Below are 18,612 nucleotides of genomic sequence, written 5' to 3'. Positions count from 1 at the left end.
AAAGTCAAATAAAATTACTAATTAGAAAATAAATTTAACTCAGAGGTGTAAGAGTGCAAAAACATGCTGGCATGTCATATTCTACCAACATATGTTTAAAGGTGCTCAGTGTGAGTGAGATTGCAGCTCATCAGATTTGGCTTTTTGAGATTTGAAGCGAATTCATTGCGTTAGAAGGGCACTTTCATGTAATACCAACTTCAGCCACAAGAGGGTGCAACTGCTCAATGTTGCGTCCAGTCAGTCTGAGTCCATGCGCGGCTCCACCTCTGTGCAAATACCGCGCATGAGGGAAAAATACTGTAACCGAGGACAAAGGTACCGAATAAAAGGGGCAAAGAAATAAACTGATAATTTGTTACATTAATTAAACATAGTTTTCCCAGTTATTTCCAGACGGCACTTACAACACATCCTGCTGATATCCCCGCTGCACATGAGACGGCAAACAATCCAGGTCTCAGCACAGCTGGGAATCAGCGCTATGTGTTGATGTTAAAGGAAGTGGCACAAACAAAAAGAGAGGTTAGTCCTCACACGGCTCACTCTCAAGCATTAACCGCCTTTAAGGCTGCACGGACCAAAACAAAATTACAAATCAATGAAAAGAACGACAAAAGGACAGATGAGGCAGCACAACAACAGCTGAAAAACAACATTATGTTTTAAAATGTTACCAAATAAAATATCCGTTTTATTAAACCATTCAAAAATCACAGAACTAAAACAAACAAATATACCAACGATCGGTTTCCCTGCGCGCAGTCGATCAATTCCTCCATTAAAACTCGTGGTCACACTAAAAAAGTCCAACAACACGCATTAAAAATCGGCACCTACAACAATAAGTGATCCAAACGAAATGGCAAAAGTCTCTTACCGAACAATACACCAGAGAGCGTTAATCGCCTCTGGATTTTTCCACAGAAGAGCGCCGACCTCACCCACCCCACGCACCCACTCTGCCAATCACCAGCGAACTGCCAGGTGACACTTACAATACATACTAGTGGGTTTTGTTGTTGTTGCTGTTTTTAAATATATTATTATTTCTGATATATAATTACTCACTTACAACCTCAGACGCGCACTGCGTTCACTCAGAGAAAAGCTTCTTCGGACTCACACTGTGGTGTGTTTGGACTGTGACACATCTGTCGCCTCTGCAGAGTGAATCTGAACTCAGTTTCATAACACTTATTGGCAACCAGCCTATTTTAAGCCAACGCTTCTTTTATTTTTTAACTTTCTGGAAAAGCCTAAAAGATGTATATATTTTACAGATTTTATTTATTTACAGGTTTGTGTCAAATTTATTTTTTTGACCTTTTTATTGGTGCCGTTTTGCACAGTTGTTTAGGTTTGTTTGTGTCATTCTTACAGGTATGTGCGTTTGTGTTGTGGGCTTTGGGTTAAAACTGGCCAAATTTTATCCACCACTGCCCAGCTGATAGCTCACTCTTCTTCCCCTTTGACCATCGTGGTAATAAAACAAATGCTTAATTCATTTTTAGTGTCCATAACTACTGTCTTTAACTTCTGTTTCACCTGATCATCAATGGTAGTTCTTTTCTACTCTCTTTGGCCACAACATGGCGCTGTTACACATCAAATTTGATTCAGTCCTGATCAAACATTAAAGACCACTTGAAAAATGGCAACAAAAACATTAATAAATAGATCAGATTTTGCATGGTTGGATCTTAACAAGGTTCCAAGTAGAGCTTAAACACGCAACAAGAAGAAATGAGAGTGAGACAAAACATTTTTGAGCATGACATCATGACCAGCAGCTTTACAGCTGTGGCTCCAGCAAACATCAGCTGATACTAGAAATTAATATTAAATCAATTCTAACAACAGCTGATCAAGCTTAAAGGTGCTGCTGTTGTTTAGCGCGACATCCGCTGGTTTCCTCTTTCTGGCGCAAAGTGGACGATAAACAAACAAGAGAAAAGCGATCAGCTGATCATTGATCAGTTTCATGATTGAAGTAGAAACAGGAGAGGGAGGGGGGAGAATGAAAGAAGAGGCAGCTGTGCAGCAAAGACAGAATAACTGCAGCTTTGTGTCTTTTTCTATTCCAGCTGAAGTCCGGGACAAACTGCTCCTTTTGAGCTCAATGCGAAACTTCAAAGTTCGACCTCATCGGCTGTAATCTATCCAGCCCAGAGTCGATCATGACCAATTAGCCAATCCACCACCTTTCATTGTTTATGCCGTTACAAAAAAGACCCCAAAACAAACAAACAACAAAACATCGGCCCATAAAAACGAAAAAGCACCAGTCCAGCTATATATGCAGCGGGTGGATGTAACTGACTGATGCACAGAATGGAGCCCAGGTGGTGTGAATGATGAGACCAGACACAGAAAATCTGTCAAAGAAAACCAAAAATATATTGAACAAATTGGGAAAAAGCGGAAGTGGAACAAAACAAATACAAAACACAACATGGATAAATACATGTACCACAATTAATTTCACTGCTTGCAATCGCTGTGCAAAAGACTTTTAAATGCCTGTTCATTTCCTTTTGAAGGTCAGTTTTCAGGAGTTCCTCTTTAGGGCTCAGTTTCACGACGGGAAAAAAATACGTCCGTAATCCAAAGACAGGATGAAGGGGGGGGGGGGGGGGGGGGGGTGAACATGAAGAAGCACAACAACAAACACATCTGACCTGCAGGGACAGAAAATGTCCATTTCGATTTGAATTCAGTTTAATATACAATGATTCCACACTTCTATAGCGTGAATCTGATCATTGCATTGTCACATTTCATAACAGTACAATATTTCATCCATAGCTTCATCTGTACACTTCAAACAAATACGGAAACTGCACGACGGAAGGCAGTTAAATAACAGACAGCGCAGCCGAACTCAAGGCATCTTTGCCGCGGCGGGGACGCAGAGAATCAGGAGAGGGACCTCGCGCCAGCTGATGTGGGTCATGTGACAGTGTGTAGGCGCTGTGGGTTACTTACGACTAATCAATTTCATAACCAGTTTCATGTGATTGGTAATATTAGACTAAGAGAAGCCAGATAAAGAAACGATATGCTCAAAGTCCTGAATCAGTTTCTGAAGCTGTTCCTGTGGCTCAGTCAATTTCCGCCTCTGAAACGAGATGACTTCATTTATACGAGTTATCAGCAAACAGTAGATGTCATCATTGTGATGAACGGGATTCCTGTTTATTTCACACAGTTGCATTTGATACGTTTTATTTCACTCAATTAAATATCACAGACCAGAAGTAACACAGATTAATTTATGTGAACTGAAACCAGAAAAAGCATCATAAAAATAAACTTTCTTCCATAAAGGAAGAAGTTGAGATTTATAATGGAAGTAATAAAGGACAAAACAAAAACCACATCATCACAGACAATTAGAGAGATTCAAACAGCTGATTTTATTTAACCTCCACATCAACTCTACAAACTTTAATGAAAATAAACACCATAAAAAATAAAAGCACATTGTTTGCAATAGTCCTCATTAAGCGTTTTAATCTACGATGGTCATTAATCACTAATGTTTGTGGATAGTTAAGGATGTAACTCGTGCAGGTTTTTAATCACGAGTCTCACTGCCGTGTGTCTGTGGCTCAGCCTAACTTTGTCACCTCCCTGACTGCAGACATCTCCTCACCTGTCTGTCTGAACACCTCGCAGCCTCCGGCGCAGGCAGGGGTGTCCAACTCCAGGCCTCGAGTGCCGGTGTCCTGCAGGTTTTAGATCTCACTCTGGGTCAACACACCTGAATCAAACGATTAGTTCATTACCAGGCCTCTGAAGAAATTCAAGACCTGTTGAGAAGGTCATTTGGTAATTTATATCAGCTGTAGTGGATCAAGGACACATCTGAAGCCTGCAGGACACCGGAACTCGAGGCCTGGAGTTGGGCACCCCTGGGCGCAGGTAGAGACGTTTAACGGAAAGCGAAGCGGCCGTTTGATGGCGTCAAACATCAGATAGACGAGTCTAACAGCTCGTGAGTGAACTGCTCAGCTGGAACCACACGACACCTGCAACGCTTCCGGCTGCACACGAGTCATAAATACAAATTATAAGATAATTAAGTAAAAGGCGATTGATAGAAGTTTAACAACCAGAAGGACCTCAGCCATCCCAACAACAGACTGTTCTCTCTGCTGAGGTCAGGAAAGCGATTCTGCTCCCTGAAGACCAACACAGAGAGACTGAGGAGGAGCTTCTTCCCGCAGGCGATACGGTCTCTCAATCACACCACCACACAGTACTGACCCACACATATGGTTCTTACACACACACTGGACTTTCTGGACTTTGGTTTTGCACAACACTGGTCACTATATTCTTCATTTCCGGTTAATACTTGTACAGCTGCTGTTATTGTGTATATATTTATTTATATTTAGATTTCTTCATACATTCTTATATAGTTCTATATTGTGTATTTTGTTGTACAGTTATTTTATTTTCAACTTTAATTTATATATTTTATCTTATTCTTCCCAGTTAAATTTACCCTTCATTCTAATTTGTGTTGTACAGTTATTTCATTTTTAACCTTAATTTATATTTTATTCCTTCCTAGTTAAATTTACCCTTTTTAATTTTTCATATTTATTTCCTATCTTATTCATAGCCTTTCCTTTTTTGTTTTCTTTAGGTCACGAGCAGTTGTCCAAGCATTTCACTACATATCGTACTGTGTATGACTGTGTACGTGACAAATAAAATTTGAATTTGAATTTAATTCCCATTGCGCAGTCTAGCCACGTACAGAAACTGATCGATCAATAAATCAATAATGAAAACAGTTACATTTTTACTTTTATAGGCTGATGCTATTGAAGACGTTATATTCCTGTTTGTAACTGACCTTGGACAACATGGCTCAGTGTGAGCATTTAGCATGTTTTCCTCCTTTGTCTCTGATTTTTAAGTTGTCCTGCTTGGCAAAGATTAAAACAAAATCCCAGTTTACCAGCATTTCATTAAGTCTTCTTAATATTATTAAATCGTGCCGTTTCCCTCTTACTGACGTGTCCTATAATAGCTGTAAACGTATTTTGGTGCAGAAATGTGAACAGATAGAACTTCCGAGGAGTGTATAAATAAAATAAAAATTCCCCTTAAAATTTCGGCTCACCTGAGAGGCGCATCAAAGCTACTCAACAATAAGTCTGAGACTTTCAGTTTTTTTTAACCCCGCAAACAAAAGCGAGAAACCCCCAGAGCTGCCAAGAAAAGACAGTTTAAACAGAAACAGTCATATGGCGATGAATCATATGTGGCATGTTTGGTTTTACTTCAATACGTAGGCTACTTCAGTTAGTGTTTCAGTCACTGAGAAGTTTTAGCACAGGACCAGCCTTGATGGTCTGTGCGTACTGGGTCCGGCTGGCAGCGGTGGCGCCGAAGGCTGTGGAGTCGTGACGGAGGAAAACACGACTCCTACAGAGGGGGGGAGGGGGGAGGCGGACCAAGGACCCTGCAGGTCCCTGGAGAGCTGCTTCCTGGGACCCTGGGTTTAATGACTTTAATGGGACTGTCTTTATCAAAGGGGGCTCCGAGGAAACGACGCGCCGGGACACGGGGAGGTGGGGGTGGGAGGGTCCGTGGATATAAAAAGAGGCGACCGACACTGACTCTCCACAGAGCCGAGGGAAGGTCAACGGAGCTCGAACTGCCAACTGAACCCCGATTAGCCACCAGTCTCCTTCACTTCTGCTGCTTCTGTTCGCAAGAGACATGCTGCACGAAGATGTCCAGGACCTCCACACCTTCCGCAGGTGAGACCGGCGTTTATTAATGAACTGTAAACGGCTTAAAACAACCATTTTTGTTACTGTAAAGATTAATAGATGTTGGAGTTTACAACAGTCAATGTGTTTGCACTAAAAAGCTGCTTGTTTTACATAAGCCGCAGTTATTACCTGTTATTGGCTTTTTGATCTGCGGTATTTACACAGTTTTACAAGACAGGGAGAACGCCATTATAACGATTATGGTGCATTTGTTTCAGCATGTTGCTGGCATCTGCATTCTATTGAAACCATTTTTAAAATAAAATATGAGTTTCCATAATTCATCACCAAGGAGGATTTTTCTGCTCCTCACCAACGTGTCTGTGTGTCTGTGTGCAGTGATCCAGATCCACGCATCGCCCTGAAGCTGAGAGCGGCTCCGTGTGAGAGGAACCTCACTGAGGGTGAGTTCACTGCATCACCAGATATGGAGACACGCATGTTAGTGTGCTCTTCTATAGAGCTGCCAAAAGACATCTTAGCAGCATTAAGCTTTACTTAATTCAGCATTTAAGAAAAATAATATCACATTCAAAAGGTCCACTTATCAGTTATAAGTGGTTATCAATACTAGCAGCTGTTTTCAACCGTAAATTATAAATAAATCAGACAAGTATCCTATAAGATGAAAGAGGGCTGTTTTAATTTGTAAAAAGCTTCGCAGTTTTCCTTTCTATTAAAGATAAAACCTTGATGATGATGCTGCATAAAAAGATGTTTTACAGACAGAGTGAGATTGTGTTTCTTCTTCACGTGGTTCTGTTTAAGGTGTCGTGTTCTCTCCACTGTTCAGTGGTTTCAGTTGTGAATCCTTGTCCTTGTGTTTTTGAAGATTCTCTCTTCTTTGCTTCCCGTCTTTCCTCTGTTTGTCTCACTGTTTCTCCCTCTCCAATTCATGCAGCTTTCAGTTTTTTTCCACTTCCCTTCTTCGTTCTTTTCTGACTTCACCTGTATTTTGTAATCCTTGTCTTCATGTTGTGTGTTTAGTGTGAGTCAGTCTTTGTCAGGTGTTCGTCTCTGTTTCCTTCACTTCTGTCTCTTTTATTTATTTGGTTCTTTTATTAGATTTTTCCTACTAGAACAAAACAGTTGTTTTTTTGTCACTGCACATGCTTGTGCTGTCACCAGTTGAGGGTCACTCAGCTACTTTGTACCCAACCTTACATCCTTAGATGTGGTTCTCCAGCTGATCCTTCTTTGCTCTCCCCTCAGGTACCCGTCCCAGAGTGGTACGTCGGATTTTCACCAACAGTCGAGAACGATGGCGCCAGCAGAACGTGAATGGTGCATTCGCAGAGCTGCGACGTCTCATACCCACCCACCCCCCAGACAGGAAGCTCAGCAAGAACGAGATCCTACGCCTCGCCCTCAGGTACATCAGCTTTCTGGACCATCTACTGACTGAGCAAGACCTCAGCGGGGCCCCACAGAGCCAGGCTGTGAGGCTGGAGGAGGACAGACTGCAGGGGACACCATCACCTAACTCCACCTGCGAGAGTTCATCAGAGGGAGACTCTGATGGGCTGATGGGGGAGCAGAGGCAGCTCCAGTACCAGCAGGTACAGCTGAGCAGGTCGAGCAGAGATCAGCTGAGACTGTTTCATCACTCCAGATGTGAAGGCCCCTGCAGTCTGGGGTCAGACTGATGCTCCTGTGCTCCAGTTCTGCTGTTTGTCGTCAGTCAGCTGATTCAGGCTCAAACACAAAGATGTAAACAGGGAACACTAACAAGACAGAAACCTTCGTCGTTTACAAGCTTTTTGTCAGACAATGCCTCTGCATTATTTCTGACTGGTTTTAGAAAATCACAAAAATGATACACGACACTTCATGCAGCAGACAGATGAATTATTGATCTTCATGAATAAATGATTACAGGTCAGACGTACTGGCATTGGGAACATCTGTTCATATTGTAAATGTTTTGGGTTAAACTGATGATATTCTTCCTCAGTGAGGTGAACAGAGTGAAAGGGAAATGTGGATTTTAAAGGCCATTTAATACATGATTGAGATGTTAGTGTAGCTAAATAAAAGCACAGAGTGATGGCTGGTAGCTTTAAAAGCACACATGGAATTATCCATAAATATGAATTATTCTGCATTTAGTAATTCACTAATGAAAAAAGTTCATGTGATATTCACATGTATCAGTGTTATTAGACGTGTGCTTTCCATGTTGTTTGTGTGTTTTATGTTTGATATTCAGGGTGATGTTCTGCCATGAAGCAGAAGAACCAGTAACCAGATTCAGGTTCTTTCATGAGGAACCTTTGGTGATTTTAATGTTAATAAAAATGTCTTTTTGTCTACTGATGAAATCTGTGATGATGCGCAGGTGTGATGCTCATATCTGAATACAGAGAAATAAAAATACAGAGAAACTGATGCTTTTCCTCTTCATTAATGACAACCTGCTGATTCACTCGTGCAAGACTATCATAAATTCTTCATTTATTTTTTTCTAAATTTGCACCTGATGATTGAGTGAAGAGCTGCAATAAACTGATATCATCACATACTCATATAGTCTTTGTCCAAGAAGTCCTCGGCATACTTCAGTCTGACTTAAGGGTGTCTCTTTTGCAGAAGTGGAGGTCTGGGGTCTTTAGACACATTGCTCACTAGTTTTCTTTCCAGAGTCTTTGAAATTTTCTCTTCCTGCTTCTGCCACACTTGCTCTGCACTGTGAGGGCCGATGTGAGGGCCGATGTGAGCTCCTTGACGATGCCTCTAACAGAAATGCTGTGATAACTTGGTATATCCATCTGCTGCTTTGTGACCATCAACAATTCTGTTTTTCAAATCTAAACTGATTACTGTTGGGTTTTTTCTGCATGATGTTTTCTCAAGAGGCAGCAGTGGTTAGCATTGTTGCTTCACAGCAAGAAGGTGGTAAGTTCAATTCCACTGTATGGCCGGGGCCTTTCTCTGTGGAGTTTGCATCTTCTCTCTGGGTACTAGTGATGGGTCGGTCGTGAACGAAATGGCTCTTAGAGCCGGGTCTTTGACTTGAACGACGCGAGCCGGCTCCTTATCGCGAGCCGTGGGGTTTTTTCTCTCTCTCTCTCTCTCGCACTTTTTTCCGCTTCACTCTGCACGCGAGCCTTGTGCTTTACGCTGGGCAGAGGGGGGAGGGGCGGTAGTTACACTCAGTAGCACAGGAACAGAGAGAGAGAGAGAGAAAGAGAGCCAGGGACAACAACGTCACATTAGAAAGGTATAGTAATCATCCACAACTATATTCAGTTGCAGATGATAAAGGATTCAGAAAGTTTATTCATGCAGGTCCATATGACAGAGAATGTGCATCTTCTTTTTGTTTTCATATTATAATTTATATTTAATTGTGTTGTGGTTTGCAGTGTTTTGTGTTGTTTCACTTTAAATTTGTGAAAGGAAAAAGCTGAAAATTTAAATAGTTAAAACTTGAAATGTGAATAGTTGATTTTTGTATTATATGATTTATTTATTACATTTTATGTGGAGTGAATAAATAAAAGTATATTTACGGTGGCCCCTAGAGACAAAGCACATACAAACTCAAAACAAGTACAAAAGACAAAAGAAGTGCTCCAGGATGCTGGGCGCAGTGTTGAGCTTTTGTTATCTTGTGGCTACACAAGCCAGCAAGTACCAACGACCAGATTTGGTGTGTGGTAGTAACAGGTAAATGAACTTTTTTTTTTTTTTAATTATTTGACTATATATGAATGCTTGTGTATAAATACACAAACAATACACACATGCTTTCATGATTTCAATTGTGTAATTTAGGTGATCCTGTTTTGGAAGTTCAGTTCATGCTAGAAATGTGTTTTGGAGTTTGTACGTGTTTTGTCTCTAGGGGCCACCGCATATATTTATGTATAAACATATATAAATAAAACCACTTGTTTTTACGTAAGTAATTCCTTTTGTGCATAATTTTATATTATTGTTAATAATAAATTAATTAAAGCAACAAAACAACCTGAAGAGCCGGTTCGGAGCCAAAAGAGCCAGTTCTCTAAAAAGAGCTGGAAATCCCATCACTACTGGGCACTCTGGCTTCCCCACAGTCCAAAGACATGCAGTGAGTGGGGTTAGGCTAACTGGTAATTCTAAATTGCCAGTAGGTGGAATGTGAATGGTTGTCTGTCTGTGTGTGTTAGCTCTGCAACAGACTGGCTAAGACAGCTGGGATAGGCTCCAGACCCCCACGACCCCGAAACGGAGACGAGAATGGATGGACGGGTTTTCTGATGAAGCTTGGGTTTTCCTATTGTGCATAAACTGGAAGTTAACTCTCGGTTTTCACATGATTTTACAACCTTTGATCTTTATAAAGTTTGCACATCATTGCACAGCAGAGGTTTGTGCTCTGGATATAGCTCGATAAACAGGTTTTAGGGGATCGTAATATCTAACATGGTCATTTTGTTCTGACATAATTCTGTTATTGTGTGTAAATATAAATGATTCATTCTTTCTAAGGAAAATAAATATGTTTTGAAAGTAACAGTGCATAAGTAAACATTCTTGTTGTTATATTGTAACATGTGATGTTTTTTTCTTTTAAAAAAATTATTTAAATTAAGTTCAATGTCAAATTTTGTTGCAGCATTATTAGTGCTCTAACACAGCAAAGCACCTGAACTCACTGTGGAGGTGTGTGTGTGCGTCTGTGTGTGTGTGTGTGTGTGTGTGTGTGTGTGTGTGTGTGTGTGTTGGGGAGCAGGGGGGTTGGGGTGATGGGGCGGAGTAGACTGTCACTGTGCCACTGTAACAAGGCCATGATGAGTTGAGGAGATGACTGATAAACATCTCACCCAATCGGACGGCCCTGAGGGAGATGGCAATAACAACAGGACAACTCAGAGGAGCAGAGGGGCGTGTTTCAATTAGAGAGCTCTGTGTGTGTGTGTGTGTGTGTGTGTGTGTGTGTGTGTGTGTCTGTCTGTGACAGAGAGATATCGGCTCATCCTCAGTTCCCACCACTGTTTCTCTGTTTGGCTTCCTCCTGAATATCCAGTGGGGTTAAGGTCAGGTGGCTGTGGAGGAAAGTCCACTGAAAACCAGCTCCCCCTTTCAAAGCTCCGAGGTGGGTTTGAGGCTCATTAATCTGCTTCAGGATGAATCATTCTCCAGCAGAGAATGATTAAAAATTAAAAATTCTCTTGCATCATCTGCACTCTGTCCACTTCAGTTTGCCTCAGCTTCATTTCACTCTTGGTGCATTAGTTTGGGCCAATGTGACAACCTTACTGTGGCTCCAAAAGAAGAGCCAAATCATGACCTGTCCATCACCCCACTTGGCAGGTGGATTGAGGTGTTTGTGCTGGTTTGCTGTGTTTGCTTTTCACCAAACTTGGTCCTCTGCACTTTGGCCTCATCTTTGCAAAGGACATTATTCCAGAAGTCTTGTGGTTTGTTCAGACACAGTTTTGAGTCTGAGATGCATCCGTTTTCTGCAGTTTCTCTGAGCATTGCAGGCCAGCAAAGTGTCAACATCTGGTTTTATACATGTGTTCACACTTGCTGATGATCCTTCAATCGAGTACATTTGAGTAAGCAGTTAGTGAGCACTGCGTGTCAGCCAGTTGGGTCTTGGTTTTTTAATCTCTCAGCTAACACAACTTGATGTATTGGACTTCTGATGATGTCACCTTTATCCTCCGGATCCTGCTTTGGATCCATGAAGTGTTTTTGGGCTCCATGCTCCGCCCTCTTAGAAACCTTTGATCCAGCTCGATCTGGCTCTGAAACTGCCCTTTGATGCTCAGAACAATAATCTTACATCTGTCTATTTAGTTGGCTGTTCTGATGTCATGTTTCCCACTATCACAGTGTCTGCTGGAAACTGGAGGTGCAGCCATATTTCTAACAGGTGAACAATAACTGCAGGTTGATTTAGCTAAAATTAGTGACGGTCTTCAGCAGATTTATTGACACCTGATCAGATAAACTGTGTGAAAACAGAGAGACTAAGGTGGGAACCGAGGATAAGCCAGCATCTCACAAACACACACACATATACTCAGCTTTCTCTAATTGAAACACGCCCCTCTGCTCCTCTGGGACCTGTTGAGTTGTACTGTTGTTATTGTGGTCTCTCTGGGGACCGTCTGATAGGCTGAGACGTTTATCAGTCTTCAGCACCACGCCCACTCATCATTAGCTTGTTACAGTGGCAGTTCAGCAGTCACCCTGCTATCAGTGACCCCGACAGACCGTGAGGTGGGAAAAATCGCCACTTCCTGTTTTATTACCTCAGAATTAGCCTGTTTTCAGTGAGTTTAGTAACAAAGCAGCAACAGGTGGAAGAACAGGGAGAGAAAATTCTTTCAGTTATGGTGACAAAAAAATTATTTCCACATGAGGATTTGTGGGTGATTTCTTTTCAATTTGTTTATTGATTGAATATAACAGAAAAGCAAATTAGTTTTTATTAAGATACCAAAATAAAGTTATTTATTTACAACAATTTATTTACTTCCATTTGTGCAACATCTCTAAAGTTAGAAATATCCTGTCTCAGAGTGACGCTGAAAAACTAGTTCATGCATTTATTACTTCCAGGCTGGACGACTGTAATTCATTATTATCAGGAAGTCCTAAAACTCCCTGAAAAGCCTTCAGCTGATCCAAAATGCTGCAGCAAGAGTCCTGACAGGGACTAGAAAGAGAGAGCATATTTCTCCTGTTTTGGCTTCCTGTTAAATCCAGAATTCAAAATCCTGCTCCTCACATACAAGGTCTTAAATAATCAGGCCCCATCTTATCTTAATGACCTTGTAGTACCATATCACCCTATTAGAGCACTTCGCTCTCGCTCTGCAGGCCTACTTGTTGTTCCTAGAGTATTTAAAAGTAGAATGGGAGGCAGAGCCTTCAGTTTTCAGGCCCCTCTTCTGTGGAACCAGCTTCCAGTTTGGATTCAGGAGACAGACACTATCTCTACTTTCAAGATTAGGCTTCAAACTTTCCTTTTTGCTAAAGCATATAGTTAGGGCTGGACCAGGTGACCCTGAATCCTCCCTTAGTTATGCTGCAATAGACGTAGGCTGCCGGGGGATTCCCATGATGCATTGAGTTTTTCCTTTCCAGTCACCTTTCTCACTCACTATGTGTTAACAGACCTCTCTGCATTGAATCATATCTGTTATTAATCTCTGTCTCTCTTCCACAGCATGTCTTTATCCTGTCTTCCTTCTCTCACCCCAACCAATCACAGCAGATGGCCCCGCCCCTCCCTGAGCCTGGTTCTGCTGGAGGTTTCTTCCTGTTAAAAGGATGTTTTTCCTTCCCGCTGTCACCAAAGTGCTGTTCATAGGGGGTCATATGATTGTTGGGTTTTTCTCTGTATCTATGAAGCGCCTTGAGGCAACTTTTGTTGTGATTTGGCGCTATATAAATAAAATTGAATTGTTTGTGTTTTCTAATTTTATGACAGGTGACCCTGTGTGTGTGTGTGTGTGTGTGTGTGTGTGTGTGTGTGTGTACACATACATAAAATGAAGTATTTCTCACACTTTGCTTAACGTTGTTTCGATTGTTTCCTTATTTGAATACCTTTTGCAAGGATTGTTTTGGATGTTCATTCATAATATTTGTCCCGCGTTATCATTCAAATCTGATCTTTTTCTGATGTTCAGTTTTCTGTTTCAGGCTGTGCTAATATGATCCCTATACGACAGGTGCTTTGCTATTAACGTTGCCTTTAGCTTAATGTTTGAAACAGTAACACTGGCGACATCTTGTGGTGAACGCCTGCTACTACAGCTTCATTTTGAAGCTCAAGCCCTCTAAGTAATGATTAAATTATTTAAAAAAACAAACAAGCAGTTACACAGACTCAGCCGCTGCTTTGAGATCCTCATCCATCCCTGTTTCTAATTTAGGACCTAAGAGCTACTTGGTAAAAATAATAACTTATTTATTTTTTACATATTCCAGAAGTATTTTGCTTGGCAAAAGTATTTTCCAATATTTTATATTTATGGTTACGACATTTTTACATATTTTACTAAAACTTCATGTACTCTTTACTTCATGTATTTTCACTTCTGCAGCGCTTTTACAAAATTATTTTTTCCAATACTGTAAGCACATTTTTTTTAACTACAGATATTTTAATTTTATATCATATCATGTCACCTGACACGACATGATAAAAAATAAAGTAGCCAATAAAGACTCATGTTCAAAAACAAAAACAGATGATAAGACTTTTTTATATTCAAAAATCAGATTTTAATGTTTTGTTAAGAAGTGTGAATCTTGTCCACAGAAAAAAAATGTCATCAGGAATCAGAGTTATACAAAAGCTTTACATTCACCCTTTTAGTCTCAACACAGCCGATGTGAAACACTGTTTCAGGGCAGGCTGACCGTCTGTCAGGACAACAAATCCTGATCAATTGCAGCATTTCACACCACCATAGCTGCTGCCTGCCATCAGTCTGCAGTAGTATAAAGCATGTAGTCAGAGCAGAAAAGCTCAGAGTGGAAAAACACACCAAATAAACTCTTAGAAAAACACTCTGAAATAATATTAAAGAGGAGTAACGAACAGAAAAGGAACATTTGGCCTCATGAGGATCCACTGATCCGTCATGTCTGCATTTCATCCGACACCACATTTAAAAGAACAAAAATTTGATTATTCTGCTCATCTTCCTTGAGCAGCTGAGATTTGGCATTTTTCTTCAGTGACTATTTGGTCAGTTTGTTTGTTATTTCCACTTGTCTCAGCAAGTCGTTGGTCACTTCTCCCACCCTCTCTCAATCTGTAATCAATACGGGCTGATCCGTCAGAGGACAAAGACCAGGACTCATCTGAACAGAGACAAAGATAACACCAATCAGACTGACTGTAAATCAAAGTCAGCAAAGTTCAGACTTTGGAACAATTCCAGTCAGCGTCTCTGGATTATTTAAATAATCAAACTATTCAAAATAATCAAATGTATTTATTTATTGTTTTGACAACTTTGTGTTTTCATGATTCTATGTTTTTTACTTTTCCTGATGAACATCAGATAAAAAATAAAAATAAACTTTTACTGGTATTAGCCTTAAAATCAGGTTCTGGTTCTATTTCAGCGTTACTGCTGTTGCCTGTTAACCTCTGACCTGCGGAGGCTGCGAGATTCGTACAGCGTGTCGTCCTCGTCGCTGTCCACCGCATCCATCTCCACAGCATCGTCCTCATTGGACAGTAGACCATACTTCTTTCTGTGGGTGGGCTTCTTCAGCCTGACGACATCATCACAAAACAGACATTTACTATTAACTCGACGCCACTGTGCTCCAAACAGGTAGTTGTAATGTACAGCACTTAAAAAAAAACACGGGTGAATTATGATATTTATGAACTGAATGTGAAATGTTAGGAGAATGACATTCTTAATGTAAAGGCACTTAAACTCAGAACAAGGCCAAGTGATGGCCAAAACAAATTGAGACACTGGTAGACCAGGATTAGTGTTAAGTGTTACCTCCTGAACCACACAGTGAGTCCAGCAACTTCACACAAACGCATGACTGACACTCTGCACAGGTGTGTCACATCGCTAATATGAGACAGAGCTTAAAACGACTGAATTTACAATGACGTTTGGTGTGACATCACTCAGGTGGGAACCAAACCTGTGATTTCATATGAACACCACAGCTTTAAATGATGGGAGAGACCAAAGGCCAGCAGCCTGTCACTAAACCTTCAGGTTGATGAAGTTCAGACTGAGGTTACACAATGTGTCCAACTGGCTCTGACTCACTGACAAACTAATGGCGGGACTGAAGAGTGGCCACTAAAAGGATTGCTCTAGTGTAAGTTTAGAAATTGCCAATCCTCATATGTGGACAAACATTAAGCCCCACTATTCACAGTTTTAAAGTTTCTCCGCTTCTCAAGTTGAGGACACGTTGTAAATGTGTCTCACGTGACTTCCTAAAACTGCAGGAGCCTCCGTTTGGCTTCTGTAAATATTTGTAATTATTGTGACAGTTGGCCCTCGATTCTGACTGCATAGTCTCCGTCTGTAAGGAGCAGGTTTGCTGACTTCAAATTAAAAACGTACTTCTCACCAAAGACTACGTCGGATGAAACGAGAGGCCAAGTTCCACCTCCTGTTATCAGAAACGGTTACACTGAGAGAAGTGATAGGAGTTTGGAGTGTATGCCGAACTAAAAATGGTTACTAAAACATAATGCAGGACTTATATATAGTCATTTACAACACATAAAAACAGCTTATACAAAGTTTTAAGTTGTTAGATTTATGGAGGGAATTCGGCTTTATGTATGTTACTCTATTCTTACTTTTGGATTTCTCTAATAACTTGTCAGATACAGTAATATACACAACCGTGTACCCCGAGAATGCAATCTATGTCAAAAAGCTAACAATAAACGTGCAGCACCTTATAATCAGCAGACTCCATTCATAAATCCAGTTTTTTAAACTTTCTTCGCTTCTCAAAAGTTACTGAAGTACTGTAAAGTGATTTTTTGAAGCTGGAAAATGTGCTCTTCAATTCGGCTTTCACCTGATCCGTAAATATTTCTAATTATTTTGGACATTTTAGGCCGAAATTGTGACTGCGTAGCGACTGTAAGAAGCAATGATTTTTGATCCTGAATTAAATTGTAGTTCTCACCGCACGGCTCGGATGAGGAAGTAGAGGACGCCGATTATAGTGATGCCAACGAGGACGTAGAGGGCCCTCTGGATCATCGAGCTGTCCACGTTGAAGGTATTAAGCGGACCCTTGCTGGTGCCGTTTATGGCGTTAACCCTGCTGGAGTTCGTCGCGGCGGTTCTACGAGTTTCGGTGCTGTTCTTCACCTCCTCCGCCACGGACAAGAGAACCCAGCATACCGATACAAGAACCGCTGAGAGACTTCGATAAAAAGTCATTTTATATTTGAAAACTCTCAAAACAAAAAAAAAGAAAGGAAGCTTAACGACTTTCGAAGCGGTTCGGAAGCAGAGATACACGTAGCGTTAGCTAAACTCTACCGCCACACTGTTGACAATCCCAACAAGGAAGTTTACGTCCAGCAAGGGTCGACGTCACAACAAAGATGGAGTCGCAGTCGTAGGGCCGCACGTTACCGCTCACCGACCAATCATTGCAAACCAATCCGCAGAAGGAGGCGCGGGGTTTACGCAGCACTGTACCACAAAATACACCATGAACCCAACACTTTAAAAATTATACAAATATAAAAATGGACGCTAAAGTTTTTTTGTGTTTTAGATTGTAATTTATTTTATTTTTAAGCATTTATACTTCATCTAAGCTTATTTGTTATACGTTATGTTTAATAGGCTGCTGTAACAAGTTCTAGGATAAATAATGTAACCTATATCTTACCCTAGCTCACAAACCTACAAAGGGACTCAAAAAGAACCAGTATAACACAAATTGATCACTGATGAGTATAAAGACACGCAGACACACAACAAGGATACAAAACCAGCTGTTGTCACTGTTCTCACACTGTTGTCTGAGTCACTGAATGTAATTCAGAGATTTGTATTAAAAACTTGCTGGTTCATGCGAACTTTTATACTGTTTACAGTGTAGTTTTTATTTGTTTAATCAAATGTGACAATGATAGAAACACACACACGCACACACGCACAGAGGGTAAACGGTCTGTATTTGTATAGCGCTTGTCCCTATGGACCCCAAAGTGTAGATTCAGCCATTCACACACTGCTGATGGCAGCTACATTGTAGCCACAGCTGCCCTGGCTGCCGGACACTGGCGACACCGGGCCCTCTGACCACCAACAGTCAACGGGTGAAGCTTCTTGCCCAAGGACACAACGACCGAGGCTGAAAATAATTAAGACCACCTGATGTATTTTAAATAGTTTGGTATTTCTTTTGTATATTCTATTTACTTTACTGGAATATTGGTAAGACGATATTTTCATGTAATTGATGACGTATAGGTATCAACGTAATAAGGACACATAGAAAAAATTTAAAAGTAAAGAAGAGACAATCGTTTTATGGATGTTGACAATGCACACTTCTTTCCACTGGAGGGCACTCTGCAACTTTGCTGATGGCAACTAAAATACAACAACCAGCAGATCAGAGCAGAGTGGGCTAGAGCAAAAAGTAAATCACTAACTCCACATAACAAATGTTAGGGAATTATGCTTATCTTTCATCAGTCCAAAAGTTTAACAATTTTTTTAGTTTACTGTGGACTTCTGTACAATCAGGAGAGGCGCCATCTGGTGGATATTAGACGGACTGCAGGTTTAAAGCATTTCTCACTGGCTTCTCTTTTCAGATAATGATGTATTTAGTGTTGTGCACTCATCCTTTCATGTTCACAAATATCTTTATGGAGTCCCGGAATTCAGTTTGATAATATTTTTAATGTCTCTTTAATTTTTGCACCCTCTGGAGTGCTCAAATAAAAGTCCTGCAGCTTGTTTAAGTTAGGAAGCTGTTGCCGCAAGGTTACCACAGTATGATGTCTTTGAAATATAGAGGTTATCTTAGAAACAATAATAATCCTTAGCACAACACTATATCAAACTGCAAATAAAGCTGTGGAGTGCGTCTCCTGTTTGTTCGTTAAAACCTGACCAGAAACTGATGAGATGCAAAGAAGGAAGCACCTCAGTGTGTCAGCGCTGTGCTTCTGCGGCGCTGGGCACGTGTGAAAGAGTGGTTTGATTCGCGCAGAATCAAAGTCTCCACATGTCACGCTAATGTACATTTATGTATTTAGGTTATTTCTGTATTTAGGCTGCTGACAGAACTTCGGTGACTGAGAGGATGGTGGTCCAAT

The 18,612-nt window shown here is 40.9% G+C and overlaps 2 protein-coding genes across 2 annotated transcripts; one reads left to right on the top strand and one right to left on the bottom strand.

The window, feature by feature from the left end:
- The first annotated feature begins 5,606 nt into the window (after nt 1-5,606).
- Nucleotides 5,607-8,345, top strand: LOC146693066 (T-cell acute lymphocytic leukemia protein 1 homolog). The gene is made up of 3 exons (XM_085431180.1): nt 5,607-5,786; nt 6,141-6,205; nt 7,014-8,345. The coding sequence occupies exons 1-3, from the start codon at nt 5,746-5,748 to the stop codon at nt 7,445-7,447; spliced, it is 540 nt and encodes a 179-aa protein (XP_085287306.1). The 5' UTR covers nt 5,607-5,745; the 3' UTR covers nt 7,448-8,345.
- A 5,652-nt stretch (nt 8,346-13,997) lies between these two features.
- Nucleotides 13,998-16,883, bottom strand: fam174c (family with sequence similarity 174 member C). The gene is made up of 3 exons (XM_085433413.1): nt 16,449-16,883; nt 14,919-15,041; nt 13,998-14,621 (listed from the first exon to the last, which is right to left on the bottom strand). Exons 1-3 carry the CDS (start codon nt 16,706-16,708, stop codon nt 14,618-14,620), a joined length of 387 nt encoding a protein of 128 aa, XP_085289539.1. The 5' UTR covers nt 16,709-16,883; the 3' UTR covers nt 13,998-14,617.
- Nucleotides 16,884-18,612: the final 1,729 nt, after the last annotated feature.

This window comes from Copadichromis virginalis, linkage group LG15 (assembly GCF_057382275.1).
Source record: "Copadichromis virginalis isolate Kocher_CV1m ecotype Utaka linkage group LG15, C_Virginalis_male_GT1.1, whole genome shotgun sequence".
NCBI lineage: Eukaryota > Metazoa > Chordata > Actinopteri > Cichliformes > Cichlidae > Copadichromis > Copadichromis virginalis.
This window is presented reverse-complemented; position numbering and strand designations above follow the sequence as displayed.

Bases quoted from the DNA above. Each gene is read 5' to 3' on its own strand.
- LOC146693066 (XM_085431180.1), top strand. From the start codon at position 5,746: ATGCTGCACGAAGATGTCCAGGACCTCCACACCTTCCGCAG. The intron at 5,787-6,140 runs GTGAGACCGGCG...GTCTGTGTGCAG, and splicing joins GACCTCCACACCTTCCGCAG to TGATCCAGATCCACGCATCG. The intron at 6,206-7,013 runs GTGAGTTCACTG...CTCTCCCCTCAG, and splicing joins TGAGAGGAACCTCACTGAGG to GTACCCGTCCCAGAGTGGTA.
- fam174c (XM_085433413.1), bottom strand. From the start codon at position 16,708: ATGACTTTTTATCGAAGTCTCTCAGCGGTTCTTGTATCGGTATGCTGG. The intron at 15,042-16,448 runs GTGAGAACTACA...TGATGTCGTCAG, and splicing joins TTCCTCATCCGAGCCGTGCG to GCTGAAGAAGCCCACCCACA.